The following is a 27,617-nucleotide window of genomic DNA, read 5'->3' as shown; positions in this document are numbered from 1 at the left end:
AGGTACAGATAAGAACTTTTCAGTTTAGAGCCATGTCTCCCTTATCCTGGTTTAAAGACCTTTCCTGTTATTTTTTTTTTCTTCTTCTTTTTAAAAATTTGGTCAACAAAACGTTTTGAACAATACAGACCATTAGCTGAGTCTGTCTGTCTGAAGGGCAAAAATAGCCGTCCCTCAGTCTGAGCTTTAAAATAGCTCCTCCCCAACAGGACTCAAATGTTCCCTGCCTGGGAGAGATGTTTATTTCTTTCTCTCTTTTTTAAACTTTTAATTTCAGCTTACATAGGCAATGTGGTTAAACACGACACAGCCCAGCGCAGCAGCTCACAGGAGACAGGACGAGAGCCTCCAATACACCAAACTGCATCACACCTCGAAGGACGAGTGCCCAATTTAGCAGCCTCAGCCCATTTTGGAGTCCGTTCCCACGCATCACAAGTGCGACTCATGTCCGTGCACGCAGGAGGCAAGAGCCCTGGCTGGCACTCCTCAGGCTTCATGAAAATCACACACAGAAACAAATTCAGCACAGCACTTAATAGGGGAAGAGGGGAAGGAAAGGAGGGAGAGAGACAGAAATAGAGAGAGACAGAGAGAGAGAGAAACAGAGAGAGAGAGAGACAGAGAGAGACAGAGACAGAGAGAAAAGTGATTTTTTTTAAAAAAAGCAATATATGTTTTTGATAAATCATGATTCCCATAGGATCAGGTCTTTGCCCCATGCAAGCAGATAATGATACAGTGAAGAGATCAGCTTCCCCACTGAAGAGAGGCTGCTCACGAGACCTGAGATCGGTGCAGGACTGGAAAATGCTGCATAGAAAGTCAAATAATTACAATCTGCAAGTGGAAAGAACTCCTCTATGGAATAAAACTTTGATGATGGGGGAGCTACATGAGATAAAATGTGAAACTACATAATCTGTGTGGCTCTTGAACCTGTTTTTAGACACAGAGCTGGCCACGTAACAGGCTAAAAAGAACATATAGGAGGACTTTTAACTTAGTCTCTCTGGGATTTTTAAAATGTTTTTAATGCTACATTTTGTTGAGCTTTTTCTCTGAAAAACCTTTTAGGAGATAGACCAGTTCGAAAATATAGATCCTCAGCTCATATAGACTTATTATTATCCTCCATCTTAAGTGATCCTTGTTAATCTCAGAAGGGCTCGGGACATCGCTGATCTCTAATTGAGAAGGGCAGCTTTTAGAGTTAAAAATACTGTGCTGAAATTTAATTTTTCAGAGTATAAAAATTTCAGTCCAAATTCAGTACAAGGACCCTTCAGAAGGCAGTCAAGTTTTCTTTCTTTTGAGGTAAAATAGAAGGAAGGAGTAATATACTATTGTAACATAGTCTAGAGGATGTATTATATATGTGTGTATATACAAATATATATTATATAAACTCTATAATTATCAGTGATTCACTTTACATTTGGTAAGGAAGTTATAGAGACCTTCCTTAATTTCCTGATGAGCTGTTAATGAATAACTAACAGGCAATCAGAGATCTATATGCTCAGAGACCTATCCACACCATGCGGCAGACAATGATCTGCAAGGCCCAGGGAAGCCCCAGCACACGCACATCAGCGCTGCACGATCAGCCCTGGCTGTGATCAGACCCAAACTGCTTTCATGTTCATCTGGTTTTATTTGTGGTTTTCGTTTCCCCCTCCGGTAAAAAGAGAAAAAGCAGAAGCACACAAGCTCGGTACAATATAATGGATACAATAGCCAGTGTACGTGCACAGTTCCTTTGTAAGCTCTAAAAACCCCACTTGAATTCCAATTTGCTTACATTTTTTTTTTCAGTTCAATGTAAAGCATATTTGACAGAAAAGCCAGACTTTATTTGTGAATCAGAACTAGCACCGATGTCAAAACATACTCCACATTTACAAAGCCTGCGAATTGAACCCTGGTACCCGGTATGGACGTGGATGGCTCAACACCACTCTCTTGTGGGCAGAGATCTGCAGGTCTCTGGCTGGACCACGCGTGCAGACGTGCAGACAGCTCTCTAACAAAAAACAACTTGCCTTTTCAGCCTAACTCCCTCTCACCCGAGTCAGTCATACCCACAGACTGTTTCTGCCAGGGAATACAATGCAAGACAGGCATATTAATAAATGTCAGGCAAACTTTATTGAGCTTTTCCTCTTCTTCCTTTGTTTCAAGTGTCCATTTAGCAGCTCTCATATTGAGATGATAAATCAATTTTCTTCACCTCCCTGTACTCATTTGTGTTCTTTCTTCTGTCTTTACTTTTTCTTTCTTGTTTGCTGCATATTATCCCCTTCCCTTTCCTCTACATGTAGCTTTTTTCATTCCGACAGTCACACTCCTCACTGCCAGCTAGACTTTTGAAGGGCATCATGCAATATTCACCAGTAAGTACTCATTTTGCATAAAAATACTCTTAAGGAGAACCCCACATGTCCAGTTTTCCCACCCTCCTGCTGGATAATGCATGACTTCACCATAACAGTATAGGGTGCAATTAAAGAGTTGAGGTCTAAAATGAAACTATGTATTTTATGTGAGGTACATCAGTAATTGCACAGTACAGCAGCCCTCCAGAATGTGACTCACTGACACTTCAAGCACACATTCATGAAAGCTGTCACGTTCACTGCTAACGACCACGTGTGGATCCAGCAATTTGGGGAATATCTGAGTTCAATTAATTTAATTGGGGATTAGTCCAAAGTCCACCAAAATGAAAAAGTGACTCTCCACTGACACATTTCCATATCCAGCACACAGGCTACAAGCACAGAGCCAAAACAAAAATGGAAACCAGGATATAAATATTCTCTTTCCAAATGAAATCATCTAATGAGTCACAAAAATAATTTCTAGGTTGCAGTTTCCCAGCACAGCAACTACATGGCTTCCCTCTCTGTGCCCATACTTTGCCACGGTGGTACAGCACCTCTTTCTGGTGAGACAACAGTTAATCCATCAACAAAAGTGTTTCAAAAAATTACAACACCTCGCTACAGACTAATCGGCCAGCACTGACGGCTCTGAGACGAGTTCAAGCTGCCTGATGACACTCAGAATAAAAACAGGGATCTTTTCTCAACCCAAGCATTTTGTCACCAAACGCAAACCAGAAATTTTGATTCAATGAAACATTTTGTAAATATGTAACAGTTTTGATAAACAATGTATAATCCCTCAACATCCTCAAAATCAAAACATTTCCTCCCCCCACCCCTTAAGTCCCAAGAAAGCTGTTCAAACACAGAAACAGAAAAGCTTAGAAATCACACCCACATTTTTCAATAATAACCTTCAAACCCCTACAAGTTTCAGCTTCGAGTTCCTGCACAGTTCTTCTCACCCTGGTGCTTTTTTTTTGTGAATTAACAATTTGAAGGCGATGTTAATAGCCATTGTCTGAAAGTCTTACGAGAAAATGAGATACATACTTAGCTAGCATAAGATTAGCTTTGGAATATTTGTCCTAATTTCTGGGAAGCTACCTGAATATCTTCTGTTGTCTGAAGATCGGTCCATACCTGGAGTAGTTAAACAACCACCAAAAACCATTTACCTTCCATCCCCAATAAAGGTAATCTAACAGTACAAAGAGGCATGTTTGTGGCACAGAGCAAAGTTTCAAACAGATAAAACCATTCATCTTTTTTAGAAAAAACAAACACAGGGAGTTCTGAAATATCACTGCTCCTTTCAGGCGCTGACTGGCTGACAGACCAGCAGAATTTCAACTCCAATAAGCATGAATTAGTTTCCAGGCAAAGCAGCAAAGATAAAAGGGGAAGGGATTTAAAGAATTTCTCATGGGCTTTTGTCAAGGTTTTATTTTCTGCTTGGTCCACAGAGATGGGGCTCAGCTGTGATTTCAGACTCTCTTTTATTTTTTTTTTTAATTAACAATGAACTTCACAATCGGTCACATGAACCGTGGTAAATCTTCATACATTTCATACTGTGTGTTCTGTAATCACCTTGACCATGTCTACTACCATTTGGGATGAACAGAGTAGAAGACAGTAAAACTGAAATCTTAAAAAAAAAAAAGCAAAACGTTAAGACATTATCTGAAATTACTTCATTTTCAGCATGTGCATTACAGTTCTTACTTTATTTTGACCTCGCTTTCAATTATGTCAGCGCAATATACAAAGTGTCCTTGCTAGTAAGGCAAAATATTGGCAGAATGGGAAACTGGAGGCCTGACCTGCTGACTTTACCGCGTGTGCCACTGAAATGCCTGTCTTCTTACATTGGTGCATCCGCTCAACTATTTCTGATCTGAGGACGTCTGAGGAAGTATTTCAGTTCAGGAGGTGCATTTTGCGGAAGGATGAAAGGGGAAAGAAAAATAAAATTAAAAAAAGAAATATTAAACTCATTCATACTGAGTCATTGCAAAACCAAAAGCTGCAAAGCATCTGCTGCAAGCAGGTGCCACTTGTAGGGGTTTTCACACTTACACCAGCTTGCTCTGTAGCATCGCGATCAAAGAGACAGGACAGCCATGGTAACAGCTTCCAAGTAGCTAATGCTTAAAAGTTATGCAAGATCCTCCAACCGATCCTATTTATTACACTTCTAATTTAGAGCTTTGCTTTTTACTTCTCTACCTTCTTCCTTTTTGCAGGGATGCATGCCCTGATTTATCCATAGTGACATGAATTTAGAGTATATGGAACCAAGATTGAAAAGCTCAGCAAGGAGCAGCATTCCCCGTGTTTTACCTTCCCCCAGGCCCACGCTGTGACCACCCTGGCTGATCCCTCAGTTCAGCTCTTCTGGGACCAGCCAACACGGGAGGAACCGCTGCACCCTTGGGCTCCCCTCCCCACAAAAGGCTAAATATGTCCTTCCCACACAATGGCTGAGCTCCACTGGCCCACAGCCTGTAAACACTGAATGGTCTTTCAGATTCAATTAATTCAGCAGAATTACACGAGCCCTTTATCCCCCCACCTCATCCCACGGAAGCCTAGGAGATATTTTCCTTTACTTGCACCAAAACCCACAGAGTATCTTCCCTTCATTGAGGCTCACAGAAAAACCCACTTGCTGAGAGAGGCCACATCAGACACCAAAATATATCACAGGAAAAGCAGCAAGATTCCACAAGGTTTGAGGATTTCTGGTTCATCCGCGGCTAACCAGGGAGGAGCACCTCTTCTACTGCTATGGTACTGTTTCTCCTTTATTTTTAATTTAAACCTTACAATGCCTTGTATCTAACCCTCTGCAAGTTTTTTTCATTTACTGTGAAATAGCTGAAGCTTTCATAGAGTGGCAGTGTTTGAGGATAAATCGATTCGGACATTTATACCTAGAACTGAAAGAAATGTTCTGTAGAAGAGAAAGCACTGGACAGTTATTGTGTTGGGGAAGATTACCTTTATCTTATCACTGGGAGCATTATTTTCCATGTGATCCTGCAAAACAATAAAGCGTTATGCGATGGCCAACAAGAATCAAGCAAAATAAAAGCCTCTTGCAGAAGCATACAAACTGTGGTGCAACTTGATTCCCTAACGATTATCACAATCTCCTGTAATATCAGTTCATGGACCTCAATCCAACAGAAAAGGCCACAAAAAGCAGGTTCACCCTCCTTTTTTCCCCACAACAGAGAGGAGAGAGAGAAACTGTGTGGCCGGAGCCTCTCACAAAGGTGTTGGTAGAACTGGTAAAAAGTTGTAGCAAACAGGGCATTTGTGAAGGAAATGCAGATTTTGGGAAACCGCAAAACCTGCCAATTCATATCAAATAGAGAAAATTATTCTGGCTACTAAAAAGGTTTTATTTTGACTCTTCTCATATTAAATCAAAGTGTCTCCTTTTGGCTTGAACTGGACTTAAGCTACACATTCTCTAGGAAAAAAAAAAATATCTAGAACTCAACAAGTGAAAAATTAATTCAAATGGTAGAAGAGAAGTGTAACAGATCAAACAATTACATTAAGTGAACCTGAACAGTTTATTTAAAATTGTCTTAACATATCCTGAAATACTGAGGCTTGGGGGGGGCTTTTTTTGTTTGTTTGTTTAGTTTTTTGTTTTGTGGTTTGTTTTTTTTCCCACTCCTCTTCTTGTTTGTTTGCTTGTTTTGCATGAAGGACTTTATGGCCATGGGCTGTTGCAGCTCTAAAACTGGTAGCATCGGAGGGATCGATTCCCACTAGCAGACATTTACTGGTGCAAAACAAGTGGAACAGTTTTGTGGTCTGGTTATTTATTTTCTTATTAAAATCTCTTCTTTTAGTCAGATCAGATCTCTGCCTCAAACTCTGCATTTAATTTTTATATATGTACATGCATGAACCAGCTTATATGCATATATAACATGCATACAAGGACTCTCACAAGGGCTTTTGATACAAACCTATATGTAAAAATGTGCTATACCAGTTGGAATGCAAGAGTATCATGTACACCCGTTGGTTATAGAAACAACAGAGGTTGCACAGAGAATTTTCCATTTCCACACATTAATTCCCCCTTGTACACAAATTTCCATCCCCTCAGAGTATTAGTGCTTTAATCATTACCTGGCCACGAGGACCACATTCTTACAGCACCTACCAGTGAGGATGTGGGCATCAGTATTTCTTGCTAACAATCTTGATATAGCACCAAGCAGAGACTTTTTACAAGAATTACAAGACATCAAATTTTATTGCAGTCCAATAAAGTTTCAATGGTGTGATTAAAAAAAAAAAATAAATAAAATAAAAATCACTCTTAATGGATTCTCATGAAATGAGCTTGCATGCCCATTCTACACAATGAGACACTAAGTTCCAAAATTAACCTGTAGTCTTTCAGTTCTCTTTTCTAAGTGCCAGACAACATTCAAACTCATTAGTGATGGCAGCGGACCGGGCAACAACCTCTTCTAGAGCCAGATCCAATGACAAAAGCCTATGCAGAGTTCTCTGCCAATGCTAGAGCTGAAAGTAGGTCAGTCTGCATGATTTCTTTCATTAAAAATGAGACATTTATTGTCACCTTCAGCCACTGTCTTTGAGAATTAATCACTTCTGGGGGAATTTCAAAAGGCAAGAGAACCTGCCACATTGCAGCTGCAGGAGGTTTGCTGTGCCTGACAACAATGCTGAATCAGAAACAAAATACAGAGATGGCAGGAAAGACTGCACTTGGCATCTCATCTATTCTTGAAATTCCCTCTAATTTCTTATTAAAGAGGCAGACTTCCTGCTGCGAACAACAAGAAACAGTGAACCCTGTTGAATTTCCTGGGTAACTGAGCTGGACTGGTGGACAAAATGCAAGTGATAGCTGAGAATGACAGGCAAGACCAGCAGGCATGTCAGATGCCATTAATTCAGGGCCTCTAGACAAAAATAATGTCACTAATCAGTATTTCAAGTGACCACTGACACAATTTATTAGATGGCAGCCCTTGTGCAGCCTTCCTACAGGGATAAGCTCCCAAGTTGTCTCTCTGATACTCAAGAGTGCATTGCTTGAGTGCCAGCAAAAGCACCAGCAACTGCAGCAGCACGAGGAATGAAATAACCCCCGAGCAGTCATCTCTGCAAGTGAAGGCTGAAGGACATGAGCCATCACCTCAGTTAAAACTTGAGCTGTTGAGTTATAACCTTTGGGTTTCTGAACAGAAGACACACGATCATGAACCTTTAAATGGCATATTTTAAAATGCGCTTATCTCGAGGATTAACTGACGTTTAACTTTATATCCCTTTTTCTAACTCTCCTTACTGGAGGAAAAAGTGCTACTGTTTGCAAGCTTAGCAAATCATGCATATAGAACCATAGAATAATTTTGATTGGAAGAGACCCTCAAGATCATCGAGTCCAAGCATAGCCGAACTTTGGCACTGAACCTCATCCACATATCTTTTAAACACCTCCAGGGATAGTGACTCCACCACATCCCTGAGCAGCCTGTTACAATGCCTGACAGCCCTACCCATGAAGAAATTTTTCCTAACCTTCAATCTGAACCTCTCCTAGCACAACTTGAGGCCATTTCCTCTTGTCCTATCTCTTGCTGCTTGGGAGAAGAGACCAACACCCTCCATGCTACAACCTCCTTTCAGGTAGTTGTAGACAGCAATAAGGTCTCCCCTCAGCCTTCTTTCCTTCAGGCTGAACAGCCCCAGTTCCCTCAACCACTCCTCATCAAACTTGCGCTCCAGGACCCTCACCAGCTTCGTGAGAATGAGATGAGAAGCATTCAGTCTTTTAGAAATCTGATAATCAGAGGTTTCAGTCACCCTGCCAGATACTTCTGCAAGACTGCTCACAGGCTGGGACAGACGCTCATGCTCAACGGGCCCTCAGACGCAAAGACAACAACGTATGGCTGCTGCCTGCAGCCCATCATGAGAGAGGCAACTACTCTGCATAAAGCAACTCTGCTCAAGCCCTGGCAGAGGCTCGCATGAGATGGACGAACTTTGCTGTGCAGCAGCTGCAGGATCCTACTTTAGAGCTGTCAAACATGGCCCACTGCGTCTGTGTCAATAGTACTTGGTGCACAGACGTACTCTTCGCTCTGCTTTAGCTAGGCAGCTGTGCACTGTCCTCTGAAAAAGGGTAATTCAGAGCAATCATCACATCCACATCAAGAATAGCAATATGTTTTTATTTTCCATTTAAAGCAGAGCTACGTGTCTCCTGCTGGGAGCCCACTGTCATGGAATAAATGACTTGGAGCTTTTGCCTTCTCCAGGTTTCATAAAAAACATATTCTTCTTTCCAAGTGTAAAAAAGGGGCAGGAGGACCTACTTAGTGTTGCTTTCTCAAGACCCCAACCTGAAGTCTTAAATTCTTCATTCTTAGTTAAAAAAAAAAAAAAAAAAAAAAAAAAAAAAAATTCATACTCATCTTTTGACTAAGTTTTCCTACACATTATAGAGACTAAATTTCTCCAGGGAGATATCTGTTTATTTTTAAAATAGTTTCTTGTGTAATAGTTCTATACTCAGAGTTCTGGGGATTTATACTTAGAGTTGGGGGACTGGACTAGATGATCTTTCAAGGTCCCTTCCAATCCTTAACATTCTGTGATTCTGCTAATCTTACTTGTTAAAATAGCTTGTTTTTAGAAATTCTGTTCTGTAGGACAAATTTGGAAACTAAAGCAAGAACAAAGTGTCTTCAAATTTAGATCTCAGCATGAAAAAGTGAATGTCACAATGCAGATCCTTGTATCATATGACAGTTAGCTAATGCTTTATTTCTTCCATGACCATCATCTTAATTGCCAAATATTACATATAACCCACAAGAGCTTTCTCATCTCTGTACCTGCTAAGGCTGGCTATATTATCACTAAACTGAAATTGACTGTTCTTTTGTAACAGTGAAAGACTAAATGAGCAAGTAGAAAAATCCCATTGCCATGAGAAACAACCCTTGCAGTCAACAGGGCTGTAGGCTTGCAGGAAGAGTTCCTTGTGTTTGATTGGGGTTTTTTTTTCCATCTAAGAGCTTCATCCTTTGAGCTGCAAATCCCCTGGCTCTGGCTCCAGCAAACCACCTAAAACCCTTCACATGATCTACATGTAGCAAGCAAAGAAGCGCTCCTGAATTCTGGCAAAAGTTCTTGGCTACCCAACCAAGTCAGCAGAGCCTAAGTGACCATGGAGTGGCACCAACAGAAACACTTCTGGAGAACAGAAGGGACCACAGACCATTGTATAAATACTTTTGTTGTTGTTGTTTTTCTCCCTGTGTTGATTGATGTTGCAGCTTTCATAGCGGTCATCCCAACTTTCCTTACTGCTCTCCCTTCATGAGCACTGTCAGTATTGAAAAGAAAAATCTTTGTGACTATGGCTTTCCAGCCACCAGTCACCAACAGCTCCCTGTACTGGCTGCACAACGGGACCGGTGTCGCAGGAAGGAGACACAGAATTACATGGTTAACTTAGAACAGTCAGGTCCACTACAAGGCACTGTCTGAACCCCAAAACTCCTTGCTCTGGAAACAGTAGGAGGAGACACTCGCTGCACAGGAATCAGTATTGCTGCCATATTCAGAAAGGCAAAAACTAATAACTGACATTGGCAACACTTGCACACGCATTACAGTTTAAGAGTGAGTTTAGAAATGCTACTTGATGTTTTGGGCAGACTACACTATGGAAAGAAATATTATAAAAGTTTGCAAATCATTTAGACTACTATGACTAGAAAAAAAGATACTCAACTACGTTGCTATACTCCATTCAGAGTGGTCAGAGTCCTCCAGTAACTAAAGATTTATGCTTCCTATGGGCCACTAAGCTTCTAAGAGAAAAAATAATATAAAAGCCCTGTCCTGCCACCTTAACTCAGATTTATTCCAAATGCTTTTTCATTGTTTGGACAAAGGTGGCAGAAGCAACTTTTACAGTCAGTGCCAAATTTGAAAACTAAAACCAAAATACAACATGCAAAGCTTTTCATTTGTAGCTCTCAAACTAGTTTACCAAAGGAAATATGACAAACGAGATTTTTAGAAGGAGAAACTTGGGTAAGTGACATGCCCACAGCTGTGCTGCTCACCAGGAGATGCAGAAATCAAGATTACCTGTCTTGTAGTACTGCCATTCAAGAACTTCTTTCTTCAGTCACCTGCCAGGCTTTCAAAAGTATGGCATACAGTTTTTACAGATATACATGAAACTGGATGATGCCCCTGCAGTCCTGGCAAGTCGCCTGCACGACCCTCAGTCCAACAAAACTGGCCTTGATCTGAAGTGACTGCCCATACACAGCACAGTGAGGCATTTTGCATGTGCTCATTAATGGCTGTTGTTGTTTTCTGTCTTTCCCTCTGAAAACATCTTAAACAATTAACTCAGGATACCAAAGGGATAATAGATAATTAGATAAGAGAAAGTTAGGGGACTAAATGAGTAAACTGAGAAAAATCGTTTGCATACTAGATATGCCCCACTAATCATTTTGCTCTTCATTACCAAAAAGATATTGACATTAAATAATGTGTAACACAGGGATCTTCCAAAGTGTACACTTCAGAGGTAAGCACAGCAGTAGCCAGGATGCTTTTGCAAGCTTCTACATCTAAAAAACCCCCATCCAAACAACAGCAGCAGCAACAGCAGCAACCAACATAAATTTCAGTGTAAGGCTCCAAGTCCTTGCTTCTTGCTTCACCACTCTGGCTCCCATAAACATTAGCTCCCCTAGAATTTCCCTTTCGGGGTTTTGTGCTCCTCCTCTTTCCCAAGAAAAAACAACTGGATGAACAACATTTTGAAACTGTACATTGAGCTTCACATGTCTGAACATGGTTGACCAAACTGACTTGAAATCACTGCCAGTTCCTTCATATGCCAGGAAGTTCAACCAGCAAAAGACATTATGTTCTTCAATTAAAGATAGGGTGGTGTTTGTTTCATTCATGCTTCAATCAGCAAAAGAAACATGATGCTATTCAACTAAGAACAGGGTGATATGCTTTTCATTAGGAAAGGGGGGAGAAATGAAAAGGATATGTGTGAGATGGAAAGTGAAAATATTTTAAAGGGCAAGGGAGGAAAGACCAAGGAGATAATTTCCAGGGAAGAACAGCCAGTAGAACGAGAGCAGAAACAGAAGCAGAGTGGAAAATCCCAGTGATTCTGTATGAATACAGAAAACAAAGGGGGGGGGGGAAGAATAGAAGGACATTAAAAAGAAGAAGAATGCAACACAGTTAAAAAAAAAAAAAAAAAAGAAAATAAAAAAAAAAGAAAAAAAAAAGGGAAACAGCAACAATATGACTTATTTTTGCTTTTCCCATTGACACAAACTACAGCCATAGAAACTTCCAGTTCATGTGCACTGCAAAAGTGAGATTTGCTGGTGACATCCTCAAGGTAAAAATGACTTGCCTTTCACTCAAATGAGGATATTAGTGCAGCCTGAAAAACATTCCTAATGCACCGTGTGTTCTTTCCAGCCATTTGTCTTGCACACTACTGTGCAGCAGAGTTGGGTTTGTTGCTTCCAAAGCAGAACCACACCAGCCCATCAAGCAGCCCAGACAGCATTTCTGGGCATTTGAGACCTGCTGAGCAGAGCTTTGTCACCAAATTCTTCATACTACAGCCACATAGCAGAGCAGCCAGGAGAAATCTTGGCTGGAGAGATGCCACAAACAGACAATGTCTCAGAACGGAATAAAAAGGGACATTTTTCACAAAGCAGTACCCCAGAAGAGTGGGTAGAACTTTACAGGGTTGTATCTATGTACATTCATAACTCTGACTTTCAGTGACACCACTAGAGTTTGTGAGCACCTAAGCTCTGTAAAAGAACTAAGGCCAAAGCGTCCTCTAGATGAGCAGGTCTAATGGCCGAGTTAACACACAACTAAACACGGCATGGAAATGTTGTGGGTGTTCAGACTCAGCAAGTTACAGCAGCCACTACATTGCTTACAGTAATCATTTTTAGACCATTATACCCAAATTGTGACTTTTTGTTTGTTTGTTTTCATGTTGTTTGCAGAAAGGAAACCTCCAAAACCTGCCACTGTACCATTAACTGTTGTCCTGTTCGAGATCTGAAAAGCATGAAGACTGTAGCTCTCTTCATTTGTCTTCTAGTATCAGCTTTTGCTATTCCAGTAAGTCCTCATCGTGCTATTGTTGCTGTGCAGTTAAAATTTCCCTTTCTGTGAATACTCTATGTTTTCCCATTGTCCTGTACAAGATTTTCATTTACATGCAGATATTGAGTATATTTGTCTATTCTAGAGCCACCCCTTAAACTACGAACTTGGAACCCACAGACAGAAAACTCCAGAAAAGGTACTCTCATTGTTCTTTAAATAGAAAAACCTATATTTTTCATCTGAAATATGTAAGACACATGACCACATATGTAGTGGCTGGTAAATAGATTTGGGTTTAAAAAGTACACCCCTTTACCCCAGGAATTTGTACAAAGCATCTCATGCTTTGTGTATTACATAGCTAGAAACAGAACAAGACAAAATCTAAAGCTCAGAACAGAAGTTTCACTTATTTGAAACAATTACTTAAATAGATCCCCACATATAAACATTACACTCATATTTGTATAAACAATAAGCCCCACTGACAGTCAAATTCATGGTCATCACTGCTCCAGTAAACAAGGATGCAATCCTCAAATTATCATACATCAAGTGATTGTACACAGTCTCAAATATGCAAGAACTTTAGCCAACATAGATTTCATTATTCACATTATAGAGTGTTGGAGAGATCCAGCTTATCTTGGAAAAGTGCACTGTGGCTGACAAGCCAAAACCACAACTCTCATGGCAATAAGAGAGATTACTTCAGCAGCACTTGCCATATACACATGCTAACAACAGAGCTTCACAATTTCGTACTCATGGTTAACCCAAATTAAATAAAAATGGTACAACATTCTGGTGAGCATCTGTGGTTCAGAAACAATGGGCCTTGGCTCCAAGCCAATGAACTTTTTAGAACATCTAAATTCAGAGCATGCTCTGCAGAAGCAAATGCAAAATCCCAGCTCTTATGATAAACTTTTTTTTAAATTACACATTATATCCCACTCTGTGCAGCTTTCCATATGCATTTCCTGCTGATCTGGATGGTGCTCTGCATTATAAAAACCAAAAAAAAACAACTTTTCATCATGAAGTATACAGCAGAACAAATTATAGTACAAACACTCATTTGCAGCCTGCAGTCTCCCAGAAATACTTCATATAGAAGACATTTGCATCAAAACAAAACATTGCAACACCCAACAAATCATCAGTTCCAAGTGAATTTGTGACATTTACCAAAGGTCAGTTGTCCCCTAACAGTAGCTAATTACAGCTACGTTGACTCAAATTTGCCATCATGTTAAGAGACCCAACTATTTTCACAAGCAACTGAGTCCTAGAAGTTTATTTTATCCTGAGGACAAAGGTCTAACAAAAAGCAGCAGCCAAAAGCCACATCCAGGAACACCCACATTGAGGTTGTGGTACATAACGATCCTTCTTGTCAAGACATGAGCCACAACATCTTTCTCAAATACTACTGCTTCAAACACAGGCACCCATAACAGGCAATCTTAATGACTGTTTGGCCTTATATTAATATTTTCTAACTCTAGAAGGGAAAGCCCTTCGCAGAAGGCTGTTTCTTGCTTAAAGACATATAATATGTTGTACACAGCAGTGCCCAAAAGCACATGTAAGGAAAACTCTGGTTGAAACTTAATTTTCCAGTGTTTTAAAGTAATTTTTAGATACTTGGCAACACATCCATCACTTTTTGTAAGGTGTCCAAGAAACACGCATTTAATCTGGAAAAAGCTCTCTTCACCGAATTTCCATCAGATTTTAGCAAACCTACAACATTTCCCTGGAAAGGAAATATATTGCCTGGTACTTTTCCTGCATCAGCAAGTACACTAGGCAAAAGATAAAGTCTCAAAACACTTAGATACCACCTTGACTGTAGGAAATAGGATACAGCTGATCTGCCAAGAGCCAAATTAATACTTTTAATCCTACCATTTTTTTAATATTTGTGTAAGTATTTGTTAGTGAAGTGTTTGTTTCCAGTTAGTCTGCGCACACCAAAGGAAATGTTTTGGCAACTTGGGCACCAAGGTCTTGTCTTCACAAATACCGCCTCAAGAGCTTTAAGGAAAATCCTTGTTAGGTGCTATATTGTAGTAAGCAATAAACAACATTGAATGCCCATAGGGGTGGTTCAGACATACAGATGTTCCTGCTACTGGAAATGCCTGTACTTACCCAGTGAGTTTATGATACAGTCGTTGCCACCAAATACAAAAGCTACTGATGAATTCAGCTAGGAAGCAATGATGCATCAGACTCAAAGTACATAAATAAGCTGATTATGAAACAGTTAAGATGCAGTGCACTCCTCAGAAATTACTATTATACCACAGTACCTTGTGAAAGGTGCACTCTCCCCTTGCTCCTCTTTTCCCAGGCTTCCCACTGGTCTCTGTAGGAAGAGGAGTATCACACCCACCGCCTCTAAGTGATAATTAGTGCAGCCTACAAGTGCCTGAAGTTATGACGCTAAATTATCAATTAAGCACTTAGGGATTTCACAAGACACCCATGTGCCATGTATCTCCTATCAGATCTTAAACAGAGTTGCATAGACTTCTTGAGAAACTCCAGCAATAAAAGAAGGGGCAAGCCAACCAATTTGCTGGGAAATGGAAATTACATCAGCAGTGAATTTCATGCTCTGGGCTAGCTTAAGAGGTGCATTTACAAAGAAAACAAAGTCAGCATCACACTTTGCAATGCAAGGAAAAATTAACATTGCATTGACTTCAAATAAATTCTAAGATTTATTGTTTTACTTGGTTTTGGTTTTGTTTGCTTGGGGTTTGTTGGTTTGGTTTTTGTTTGGTTTGGGTTTGTTTGTTTGTTTGTGGTTGTTTTGTTTGTTTTGTTGTTGTGGGTTTTTTGTTTTTTTTTTAAGATTGAAGATATTAATCCTGAAGCTCCAAAGGAAGAGAACACAGAGTATGTAGACAAGGGTGATCTGCTGCCCAGCCACAGAAACCTAAGACTACAGTTATCAGTACCAGACACTGAGCACAGAGATGAGCCCTGGACCACTAAAAAACAAGGCAGAAGTGGTAATGAGCATCAAAGGAAAAATAGCCTAAAAAGCATCAATCTCCTTTCACTGCACAATAAGCCAGGTTTGGCTTTTGATAACCAGGACAGCGAGTCAGAAAGCAATGGCAGAGAACAGTCTGGCTCTGAGCATCACCAGACAAGGAGGCAGGAGAAACAAAGCAACATGGCCAAAGAAAATGTTCTGGGTGATGCAGCAAATCCCATGGACACTCTCAGTCTTGATCGTCAGCCTAACAGGTGGAAATATAATAAAAATACAGTTGGTCTATCTGAAGACAACCAAGAAAGCGATGAAGAAGAAGGTGTGGAGGAAGAGGATGAGGAAGCTGGTTATAGAGATATGAGTCACAAAGGCCACAGGACAAATCAAGGTAAAGAATACAAAAGACAGCAAAATGAAAACAGTATGCAATCTGATGAAATCCTGAGGGATTCCAGTCAACCAATCCGGATAACCAAGAGACATGATGAGAAATTTGACCTAGAAGAAGGCAAGGAGGACAGCCAGATGAAACCCTATAAAGAAAAAGAAAACATCCTCTCTCAGAAAAAACACAACAAAGAGCAGGATGACAAATGGCAAAGCCAAGAGAGGGAAGATGATATTCAAGTAAGTTATCAGAGTGATCATGACACACTGGTGAAAAGACAAGATGCAGAGGACAGTAGTGTTGATGATGATAGTCATGACAGTGGTGATGTTGACGGTGAGGAAGATATCAGCAATATCTGGAAAGAAGCAGCCTATGAGGAAGAGGAGAGAATCCAGAGTAATGACCAAGAGACCGCCAGCATCGAGCATGAAGGGGAGAGAACCATGGAAGACGAAGCTGCAGGTCATAGAGAGGCTCAGAATTACCAAAATGTCAAGATTAAAGACCTCATTCATTCTGAACAAGACGATTATGATCATGAGACACCAAATTCTGACAGCAAGCAACAACTGGAAACAAGTAGCTCTGTTCAGGGCATGAATTCAATGGAACATGAAAACAAGGTAATTTCTTTTTAAAATAAAGCTGGAATACTAGGAAACAGGCAGGAAACTAGTCCCAAATTTAAATTCCTAATGACCAAAAGGACATTTTGGAGAATAATAGGTATAATTTATTAACATTTGGCAGAATCTTACCTTGTTTTCTTCACTATTAATCTGGTTTGTGCTCTTTCACTTCACATATAGTATTTAGATGAATTGTACCAGAAAGGAAGTTAGCACAAGTCACATAAGAGCTCCAGCCCAAATAGGCTGTGTAATGAAACACAGAAATAAATACAGATACATACAAAACCTGGAAGTCAGTCTCAGGCTGACTAGGAAAGCCTGTTCACTCCCCTCTCCCAAAGATTTTAAATACTACCACACAAAAGTGAACAGCTTGGAAAGGCAGGGCTAGAGTCCCCAGAAAAATCACCATCCTGGTGGATATGGCGCTTGCACACAAGATGAAGAATGTGAGCTTTGCCCCTTCACACAGAGGATGATGCTCCCAGATCTCCTGTATTGCAGTCACACATAGCTTGGACTATCAGGGGCGTTCTTCAGCAGAAAAGAGTGAGTTTTGCTATGGTTGTTAAGCATGGATCTGTAATATTTAAAAAAAAAAAAAAAAAAAAAAAAACAAACGGAGGCATCCATTCAAAAGAGGGCAGGTATCTCCCCACAGCACCAAAGTGGGGTCTGGGCTGAAGACACATTGAGAGGTAGTTCTTGCCCACTGCACCTAGAGAGACCCAGCACAAACTAAGACTTGAAATACCAATTCTGTCAACCTCAAGGCATTATACTGCTTGAGTGTCAAGTACTGTAGAACTACCAGGTGTGCAGGAGCCTTACTGGGCACCTGTATTTCTCTCTCCATCTTCTACATTTTTTTCCAAATAACAGAGCACCTTAATACTACCAGACACTTTATGCACTTCTCACACATTCTGCATAGCAACCTCTTTCTGCTACAAACAGAGCAAACTCTGCCTCAGCTCTAGAGTTGTCATTGAAAAAAATTTTATCCAAGTTTTTTTTTTTCTTCCCAAGATTTACCACAATTTCTGCTTTTGTCTCTGTGATGTTACAGGTTAAGACTGCAGGCAGTTCCTATGGTAAGATGGAAAGTGAAAGCAATAGGAGTGAGAGGGCTCTGCTGGGTAAGTCACAAGGCAAAGCTGTCATGTCACTGCTAACTCTCTCTGGCTGGGGAATTTGCTGGTCTGCATTTCTTTTCTGTCTTTGGCAGCACATGTTTCACATGACTGAACTGCACTTGTGCATAATTCCTGCAGTGCCAGTTACATTCCCAGAAAATCCCATCCATTCACCCTTGGATTTATTCATTTGTCTGTGAATAACTTGTCTAGACAGTGCACAAATTGTGTCAGTTATACTGGACTAGGAATTATCTTGCATTGAAATCATAGAACAGGATCTTGGATTCATGTAGGAACAGGGCACGTGCCAGTGCTGGGTTCAGCAAGGACAGACAGGATATGCTTCAACAAAGGAAGCTGAAAGAGAATGTCATCCCTTATATAAGAAATACCTTTTGCTAAAAAATTTATTTTGCCATCCAGCTCAAACCTGGGACTACTAGAAGTCCCACAAATATCCTCATTTGAAGTTTGTCTTTATTCAATGCTAGATCCAGCTGCATTTTAACAAACTTACAAAAAGCATTTGACTTCTTGGTGAATGCTGGGCTGTATTTTGCTTTGACTGTCATAGAACCTGACAGGAACACTTGACTTTGTCCTTCCTTCTTCCTATGATTGCTAGACCCATGTAGGAACTTCCACTGCAAAATAGGTAAAGTCTGCCACGTGGACAAACAAGGGAAACCCAGCTGTATTTGCCAAGACCCTGCTGCTTGCCCTTCCACCAAAGACTATGAGCATGTAAGTATTTCATTCATTGCACAGCATGGGGGAAAAACAATTAAGATGTTCACAAGCTAACACATTCTGCTGCTATTATTTAGAACAATTCTACCCTAAAAAACATGCAAGTAATTGTAAAAGTATAAAGTATCCAAACTCACTGACTATAGCTTGAAAATAGTATGAACACATGTAGCTACAAAGTACCTAAAGTGATTTGCTTTATTTGGTCTCTCAGGAATCATAGCTTTTCCCTTCCACTCAAAGCACATTTATCCATTTGATGTTTCAGAGCACGTACCGAATACTAATACATATCTAATATGATAATCCTGTACCATCTCAAACTATATTACTAGTATGCAAAAATGTATTCAAGTGTCTCAAGACTAGGTATATAAATAAAGAAGAGCTAATCCATAGGTAGGCATGTAACAACTATGATTTTCAATATTTCCCACCACATGCATTCCCTGTGGGTATTCACAACTTCTACACCAGATGTTAAAAATGCCTTTATTATTGTAATGCCTATAGGAGTGAGCGGAATCTTTCTTAACACAGTGGTGGTGGTGGGGTTGGTGGTTTTGTTTTTCTCTCTTCCTCTAGGTTTGTGGTACAGATAATAAGACCTATGACGGCACATGTCAGCTCTTTGCCACCAAATGTCAACTTGAAGGGACAAAAATGGGACGTCAGCTGCACCTAGACTATATGGGCTCCTGCAAATGTAAGCCTTGTTTTTCTACAAAGAAGTTACCTGAGTATAAAGAGCCAGTAGCCTTGGCTAGGAGCTGTCTCCAAGTTACCTGGTTTCTTCCTGTGCTCTCCTCATTCTGCATCAGTTATCTGCTTATTAAGACCATCAAACCCTAAACATGTCTAAAAAGTCACTTTTTCTATAGGATTCAGATGCTTAATACCCTTAAAGACATCCCTCCAGCGCTTAGACCAATTTGTCGTCAACCCTGTCTTCCCACCTGCACTGTCTTACATGCTCCCATTGCTTTAGCATCTCAAGATGATTTTTTTAATACCTTGACCAGAAAACCAGTATTTACAGCCAGTTAATAAATTAAAATGACAAGTAAAAAACCAAAAACAAAACAAAAAAACCCCACACACTACTTAGATGCCAAATGTAGAAGTTGGGATCTAAAATCCAGAATTGATTTGCAAGTTCTTCGGCTGCTGCATGCACTGGGAGGAAAGTGCACTCACACTCAGACAGAATTTTCCTTTGCTGTCAAGAACTCTGCTTTCATGCAAGTGACTGATAAAGGCTTCACTGCAAAACTCTGCTCAGAAGCTGAACGGATATAAAATGGTTGTGGCTTGCACAACCGGTTAAGCATGTGCACCAAAGACTCATAAATTTAAAATTGAACCCATTAGCAACATTCCCAATTCTATTTATTAACAACTCCATCAATTTTGAGCTCAACTGGAAGTTTGCTAGCAAGAATCAAATCTATCTTTGCTCAGAAATACTTAAATGAGGATTTAATGGATGACTTGTTAACAAAAGCTCTCTTGTTTGGCACAGACATCCCCCACTGCACTGATTATGAAATGGATCAGTTCCCCCTCCGGATGAGAGACTGGCTCAAAAACATCCTGATGCAATATTATGAACGTGATCTGGACAACTCTGGATTTTTAACTGAAAAGCAAAGGAGCAAGGTCAGCAATCCTTTTCAAATAAGACCATGCAGTTCCACTGTTAGAGCTGGACAAACCATGTGAAACAAGTGATTCACATCTTTATGAGTTCTCCCATTTTCTATAAGCATTCCCCTTCTGGTTAAGGTAATTTCAACTCAATCACACTGACAAGTTGCAAAATACATTTACATGTGCCCTTGCACTCATTTAAGCTGAGACACATTTCTGCTACGAATGTTCCTTTTCTCCAAGCAAATGCAAGCCAAGCGTATGACTTTGAAGCCAGTGTCTACAGACAGGAGGCAGAAAAATCAGAATTGGTGCACAACTAGATAAAAATAATTTGCTTTAGAAGACACAAAACACTTTCTGTTTGGGAAAGTGCTTTGTGACAAACCTCCTGGAAAGATCAACTAATATGTAGATAACAATGACCCAACTCATGCAGTCAGTGCCTTTTTACAAAGGACTTGAGGAAACTGAGCAGCCATAGTATAAGATGGAGCATCCAGGTATGGGTAACTCATTAAAAGACAGAATAAGAGCCAACAGGCAGCCAAGAGCTCACCTGTGGAGACCCACAAGTTAAAAGGACTTGTGCTCTTCAGCTTTTGTTGACTGAGCTGGTAGAGGGAGGCAGGTGACAAAGTCTGCTGACAATGCACAGGTATTCAAAGGAAGTCAGGACTTGGACTCACCATGAAAAAAATTGCTCAAGGACCTCATGAGACTGAGCAACTGGGCAGGATTCGAGACCGAATTACAATAGAGAGTTCCGGGGCAGAGGTCCCTGCCCTGGACCAATGAAAAATAGCTCCTCTTCTGTTCTTGGGACACACGCTGTACTTGGCAATCAATACAAAAGTACCTGAAAATGGACTCAAGGGTATTGTTTGCACTTGCTAGTAGTCACATACATTGTCCACCTACACCATGATATTCAAGGGCCATAAAATTACATGAGTCTCATGCTCAGTTTTTAAGAGATACAAGCTGCTTTCTACCATTCAGTAGACCTTAAGCATCACACTAAATAGTCTTAAAAACCAGTAAGCATCTATTACCATTGGGCCTTTTTTTTTAAAGAATTAATGACAAGTGAATTGGTGACAATAGTTTATTTTTGAAGATACAGATGCCTTAACTGCCTAAAAAGCCATAACTCTTGCAAAATAGTTTCCGTTAGACCAAGCTCTGGGCTGTTCTGACTCTGGAGTAGGAGGTGCACACAGTAGGTCACAGCAGGTTTACACGAAATACACTTGAGTGACACCAAAGCCCACATACACAGTTACCTGTGTAGGACACTGACCTACCTGGAACATCTCATACTAAATTATACAAATTAGATGATTTCTCAGATGGCTTATTTCATGACAAGAGCTGAGTTGCTTGCCTGAGGACAGAACATGGACAAATGTGATAAAATTTATTTCATATCCTACCAAACTGAGGACACTGCCCTGCTTAGCTGAGTCTGATGACTAGGTCACAGGAATTTTACTTCCTTTCCAGTTACTACAAAAGTTGACATAGACAGCAACAAAAATCATCTGGACTACTTGAAGCAAGATTTTCTTGCTGTGTATGGTCAGGAACACTAAAATCCATTTCCACAGTGGTATTTTATCAAGTTTCATTTCTCCAAGCCACCTCCTTTGCTGGATAGTTCTCTTCAGGACAAATCTTCATCCCTAAACAAAAATATCCATTTCTCTGTTGTGTTCAGGTCAAAAAAATCTACCAGAATGACAAGCGCCTTGTAGCTGGTAACCACACAGTTGAGCTGCTCCTACATGACTTTGAGAAGAATTATCACATGTATATATATCCTGTGCACTGGCAGTTTCACCGGCTTGATCAGCACCCTGTTGACAGGTAAAGAAAAGCAACCTTTGCAGGTTCTGTTCTGATTTGCTGTTTAAGCTCAGGCTGTTCTACTATAAACCACTGAAAGGGTTCTCTACATAGAGGAGCAGTTCCTCAGCTGACAGAAGCCAGCATCCCCCTTTCTAAGGAAGCATTCATCTCTGACACAACTTCTCTCACTGTTTTGCTGAAGCCATGTCTTGAGGACAAGAGCAACAGGCCAAGTAAAAAGGGCAGAGGCCTGTCAGCAACAATTCACTAACAAGGTACATATAGTTTTGAACTAATACTACAGAAGTCTCTCAGTTTAAGGAGCAGATATGGTAAGAAAGCAGCAGTGTAACAGCTCAGAGGAAGCTTCCAGCTCACTTTGGAGAACATGACTCATTTCAGTCTTTCGGTCATGACTCAGTGGTGGGATTCATGTTTCAAGGCTGCAGGTCCTTAATACCTCATGCTGATCACACCTACTGTCTTAAAACAGAACTTGGCACCATTGCAAGCTTGCTCTCTCAGATTCATGGCAAAATGACAAAACTGATGAGTTGTGAACAAGTCACAGTAATAATTGTTCTAGGAAAAAAACCTTAGTGAACAAATAGCAGTTAAAATATTTGAGTTTATCACGTATTATACATCATTCTAGTGATCTGGGACAGAGTTACTCCAGAAGCACCACAAAAGAATCCATCAGGGCATCTCTGTCAAAGCCACCATTGTCATCTTCTAGCAGCTTAGATCATCTTTGATGATCCTGATGATTTATTAATGAGAGACAGCTCTACATACCCGATCTTTCTTTCAGATTATTAACACACTCTGAGCTCGCACCTTTGAGAGCCTCCCTTGTTCCCATGGAACACTGCATAACCCGTTTCTTCCAAGAGTGCGATGGAGACAAAGACAAACTCATTGCTTTGGAGGAATGGTGCCACTGCTTTGGGATTAAAGAAGGTAAACCTAAAAGAACAGGCAAATGGACCAGACAAAATGTTCTGGTCAAGGCTAGGCACATTCTTGGTCCACAACATACAGGAAAGAAACGGTAGCCAGAAGCTCATGGCTCCTGTTGACAGAGGCAAACAGAACAGTAATAAGACTGCCAAAGGTGCAAGGTTCTGAATTGTTTTATAAAGACAGGAAAAAGTCATATTTTCCATGAGAAAAAGTTTGGGACATAGTTTGTACTAAATACTGAACCATTCCTGTGTGGTGTCTAAACCTTTACACTCTGCATGTCTCCGTCTCTCAAGAAATACTCATTTTATCTTTCAGTGCCAAAGGAAAGGCAAAGAAAGCTTGTGCTTCTAAATCAGCATATCAATTGAAAATGTATTTAAAGGTCTCAGGCCAAGTAGGGAAAACAACTGAGATCCCGCACTAATCATGTAACTATGCTCACCTCTAGATTACTAGATACAACACAAATGCTGTCATCACCTTATAGTTGCAGGCCAAATAATCTATCTTACCTAACTTGTCAGATGCAACACATGCTCAGATGGTGCTCAGACTGTGTGCACCAGGAGGCTTAGGCAGAAGCAGGTAGAGTTTCTGAATCCTAAATGGGCTCTGCATGTGTTTGGTTTAGCTCAATACACACCAAGAGTTTGAGGAAAGTGAAAAACTAGGTACTACTGTGCTGCTGATGTCTCTAGAATTAGGCAGCAGCAGCTGAGCAGAAGCTGCCATGATAGCAGTTCGAGATTCATGGTACTACATTCAACCTACAGCATTCTTTCACAATTCACCTCCTTCTGATCTAGCCCTGAGCAACAGCTGAACAATATCACCAGCCATTAAGCAAGGGTAGCAATAGCACAGGTTAATCCTAGAGCAGTTACATGACTGAAAACATTTGGCTAAGTGTGTGGACTGAAGAAATGTGTTCAAAATCCTATTAGCAACTCCCTAAATTTAAAGTGGAGGCCAATTCTTGTCAGAGGTCAGACATGCAGAGCCTTCACTCTTCTTTTCAGCTCTTCTGATGACAATTTACCAGTCACAAGCCACACATGGAAGTAAGCTGCAAGGAGTTACTGTAATACACACATACTGCTGCCAGTGATCATTCATCCAAAGAGGGGTTTAGGGTCAGTAATTTGGGAAAAGGAGGTGGAAAGGATTCTTTGCTCACAAACAGATCAAGGAGATGTAACACTAGAAACAAGAAAACACCGATCAAGAAGGGTCTAAATGAATGGCTTCTGAATATGATAGCTGCAACCATACTTTTGTTGTTGTTGTTAGGGAAAGCATTCCCCTACATGAACCCTCTGAAAATTTGGTGTATCACTTAAGAGTCATACAGCATAAAAATGTCTTTCTGGCATCAAATGTTCATAACATTTTCTTCTCTGTTGCAGAAGACATAAATGAAAATCTCCTGTTCTGAGCCTGGCCGAACAGAATCCCAGTGCTGCACTAAAACTAGTGAAATATGTGAAACCCATTTATTTCTTTAATTAACAGCTTCATAGTTTAAGACAAAAGTGGTATAAGGTTCACTTCGTTCTTATCAACTAACACAAGTGCAGAAAAGTCCTACATTCATTAACAGCAGGAAAATTTGACTACTCCAAGTGGTTCGTAGCTAAACAACCAGCATTTTCCCCTGCATGTATCCATAATCTCTCTGAACCTATAAATAGTACTAACCTGACGACTGAGCTGTTCACAGAGCTCTTCTTCAGCAGAATTACAGGATGTGGATTTTGCCACACACTGAAGAAACTGGACTTGTTTCCTTTATTTATTGTATTTTGTCAGTTTAACATTCTGCATAGAAACCTTAAATAAAACTCTACACAGAAATACGGGTTTTGGCAGAACTCTGCAAAGAAAAGGTATCATGGCAACAGTTCAATGGAAAATTAATTTCAGATTTAAGGGAGAAGAAGAAACTAGAGTATTCATCATACACACCAGTCCTTAAACCATAATTCCTAAAATACATTAAAAAACCAAAAATCAGCGCTTTCAGATACTTCTTTCCCCCGCCACTTGAAAAGCAACAGTAATAGCAGCAATGCCACACAACAGAATTCCTGCTGACAAACTGTGTCACGAGCTAATTGTATGAGCAGAGTGAGGGTGGATGTGTGTCAAAAAACTGATTAGCAACAGCTCTGCCATCACAAGGAGCAGAGGATATCACAGCTTCAAAGCCTCCTTATTCTCCTTAGCAGGCACGTACTTACTTTCTCCCACAGAAGCACCAACTACTGCTATCCTTTTTCCTGAGAAAGAAATGGTAACTGTTTCTTTTACTGTCTCCCAACTTTTGCTTGCCTGAAGATAGGCACAATTTAAGCATCAAAACCAGGACAGAATGAGATTATTCCAGAATCTGATTAATTTCATGCTGTTAAACCAAGCACTTGACTGTAAACACTCTAGGCATGCTCTGCTGTAAGCAAGAAGCCCCAAATGCTATTCCTACAAAGGAAGATTAGAAAACACTTTTCACCTGAACCACATCACCTTTCCAATTAAAGGAAAATGGGATTTGGAAATGCTGGTTTGGTAGCTCAAAGAGCAGAAGTCCACTCACCCCTTGCTGATTTGCTCTTGAACCAGTAAGGGCTGCTAATCCTTGTCCAACTCCAATGTGATGTCCTGGGAGACAACAAATCAAACTACAATTCTCTTCAACACAGGAACCTGTTACACAAACAAAATATTATTTTCCACCAAAATCAGTTTCACTGTCAGTTTCTCCCATAAGCCTGACTTGCCACGCACTTCACATTCTGTTACACCACACAGCAGTGTAAACAAATCAACCTGGATTGCATGTATAAAAGCATGTTCTCTGTGATAATTCCATTTGAAAAAGATACTTTTTCTGGGACTTGAAATGTCTCAGGGATAAAGACATTTTGTCAGAATTTTTTCTGTCTGACTGCAGACTGTTGCTAAGATCAAATATGCTCTTTCTACAGCCAAGAGTCAGCTACCTTAAAACAATCAAATACAGTCCACACAAGGACAACTTACAAGGCACTGACCTGTTCTCCACTGAGGCTAATACCCACCATTGCTCTACTCAAAGTACCAGAAAAAGATGCAACAAAATTGAATTTGTCAAGGCAAACAGGGAAGATTTTCCTTTAAACAATTCAAATTCTGCAGGGCTAACAACATCCATCACCTCATTGCTCACGTTTAAACCATGGCACAATCTTATCTGCTGGTTATAACGTGAGCAGGACCAAAATTACCTGACCTACTGACTTATCCTCTATGTCAGCTAAAACAGCAGTCAATAATAAGAGAGAAGAAAAGCAGATGGGGATGGATGTTTTTAGTCAGGTCCATTAAGGGATATCCAAGTCCAGGATGTAGCCATAACCTCCAACCTTAATGGAGGGCTGACAACACAAGGAATATTCCATGAGAAACATCACCCTGCGTTTCCCAATCTCCTCACATTCCAAGCCAAAGCGCCCACTGCTACAGACACAACAGCCAACCAGAGCATCCTTCCCTCTGATCCAGGACAACCACTAAATCCTCTGTAGATGAAGTATGTCCTCAGGACCTAGAGCTGCACATGTTGGGGTAAGTACCTTCATCAGCTACAAGCGCTAATCCTTGCGACAACAAATTCAACAGAAATGGCCCGCTCTCATCCAGTTTGGCTTTACCTGCTAAGAGGCAGGACATTCAGCTCTCAAGGCAAGCATGAGCTCCTCCTCCATTCAATGTGGCATCTTTGAGTCACTGTGATTAGAGCTTTCAAAACAACACAAACAGGCTTAAAACAGGGAAAAAAAAAAAAGATTAGCCATATATTAGTTTATGCTTAAGAACAGATAAAACACCATAAACACCACAAGTGAGCAACACCACCTCTGTGTAGTTTCCACCAACCAGCACCCAACAGCAGTCAACTCACAAAACCTTTCCTCCAAAATATAGTGAAATTGCTCAGTTAACTCCACAAGATTCCCAGGGTTCCCTGTATAAATGAACATGACTTCTCCAGACTTCATTAGCTAACTGGAGGGAAAGGGTGGTGTCAAAAAGGAGTAAGCACTAAAATCATTCATTAGTTAAGCAGGATGTGGCCAGTCTCAACAATATACAAGCATGTCACAGTACTGTTACCCAAGAAAATTCCAGACAATGACATTTAACCACCACCCTACATCAACATACAGTTCAAAATTCATAAAGATACCCTTCCCAGGTCTCAACCACAACTTGTAGCTGTTACTGTCCTCAACTCTGACACTATTACACAATTGACAGAAACCACCCCTTGGCTAAAAACACAGGGAGAAGTGTCAGCAACTGTTGCGCAGCTCTTTATCAGCATCAATGCCATGTAAGGCTCATGTTGGCCCCTTGACTGCAAGTTACTCATGTTACCTAAACTGCAAAAAGCACCACAATTTACAAGGTTATACTTAAAGGCTGCTCTTTCCACCAATCTTCTTTATGGCACAGTCTCCCCAACAGCTGTACTGCCACAAAGAGTAGAAAGAGAGGAACCCGGAAATCCAGCTCTCCCAAAACAGGTCATCAAGTTACATCAGACATTCAGATCTGAATACCATCCATACTGTAAAC

The 27,617-nt window shown here is 40.5% G+C and overlaps 2 protein-coding genes across 6 annotated transcripts in view; one reads left to right on the top strand and one right to left on the bottom strand.

Moving 5' to 3' along the window:
• Window positions 1–27,466, bottom strand: part of LOC102092264 (dentin matrix acidic phosphoprotein 1-like) — a 42,900-nt gene extending 15,434 nt beyond the window's left edge. Inside the window, exons 1-4 of one of the 5 annotated variants that reach the window (XM_065061810.1) lie at window positions 25,594–27,466; window positions 5,397–5,435; window positions 4,217–4,300; window positions 3,498–4,041 (exon numbers count right to left, since the gene is read on the bottom strand). The gene's annotated coding sequence lies outside the window, so the exon portion shown is untranslated. Of the gene's footprint in view, window positions 1–3,497; window positions 4,829–5,396; window positions 5,436–25,593 lie in introns of those variants that run through there. The other 4 variants (XM_065061808.1, XM_065061813.1, XM_065061811.1 and 1 more) reach the window with 4 other exon arrangements.
• On the top strand, window positions 5,045–24,854 carry SPARCL1 (SPARC like 1). Its single transcript, XM_005498493.3, has 11 exons — window positions 5,045–5,186; window positions 12,497–12,614; window positions 12,745–12,798; window positions 15,472–16,632; window positions 17,711–17,780; window positions 18,406–18,524; window positions 19,116–19,236; window positions 20,053–20,189; window positions 21,901–22,049; window positions 22,846–22,994; window positions 24,407–24,854. Exons 2-11 carry the CDS (start codon window positions 12,561–12,563, stop codon window positions 24,433–24,435), a joined length of 2,043 nt encoding a protein of 680 aa, XP_005498550.2. The 5' UTR covers window positions 5,045–5,186; window positions 12,497–12,560; the 3' UTR covers window positions 24,436–24,854.
• Window positions 27,467–27,617: the final 151 nt, after the last annotated feature.

This window comes from Columba livia, chromosome 4 (assembly GCF_036013475.1).
Source record: "Columba livia isolate bColLiv1 breed racing homer chromosome 4, bColLiv1.pat.W.v2, whole genome shotgun sequence".
Taxonomy (NCBI): Eukaryota; Metazoa; Chordata; class Aves; order Columbiformes; family Columbidae; genus Columba; species Columba livia.
This window is presented reverse-complemented; position numbering and strand designations above follow the sequence as displayed.

Coding starts and splice junctions, on each gene's coding strand:
- SPARCL1 (XM_005498493.3), top strand. CDS start 12,561: ATGAAGACTGTAGCTCTCTTCATTTGTCTTCTAGTATCAGCTTTTGCT. Junction 18,525..19,115: donor CCACCAAAGACTATGAGCAT/GTAAGTATTTCA, acceptor CTCTTCCTCTAG/GTTTGTGGTACAGATAATAA. Junction 22,050..22,845: donor GATCAGCACCCTGTTGACAG/GTAAAGAAAAGC, acceptor TCTTTCTTTCAG/ATTATTAACACACTCTGAGC.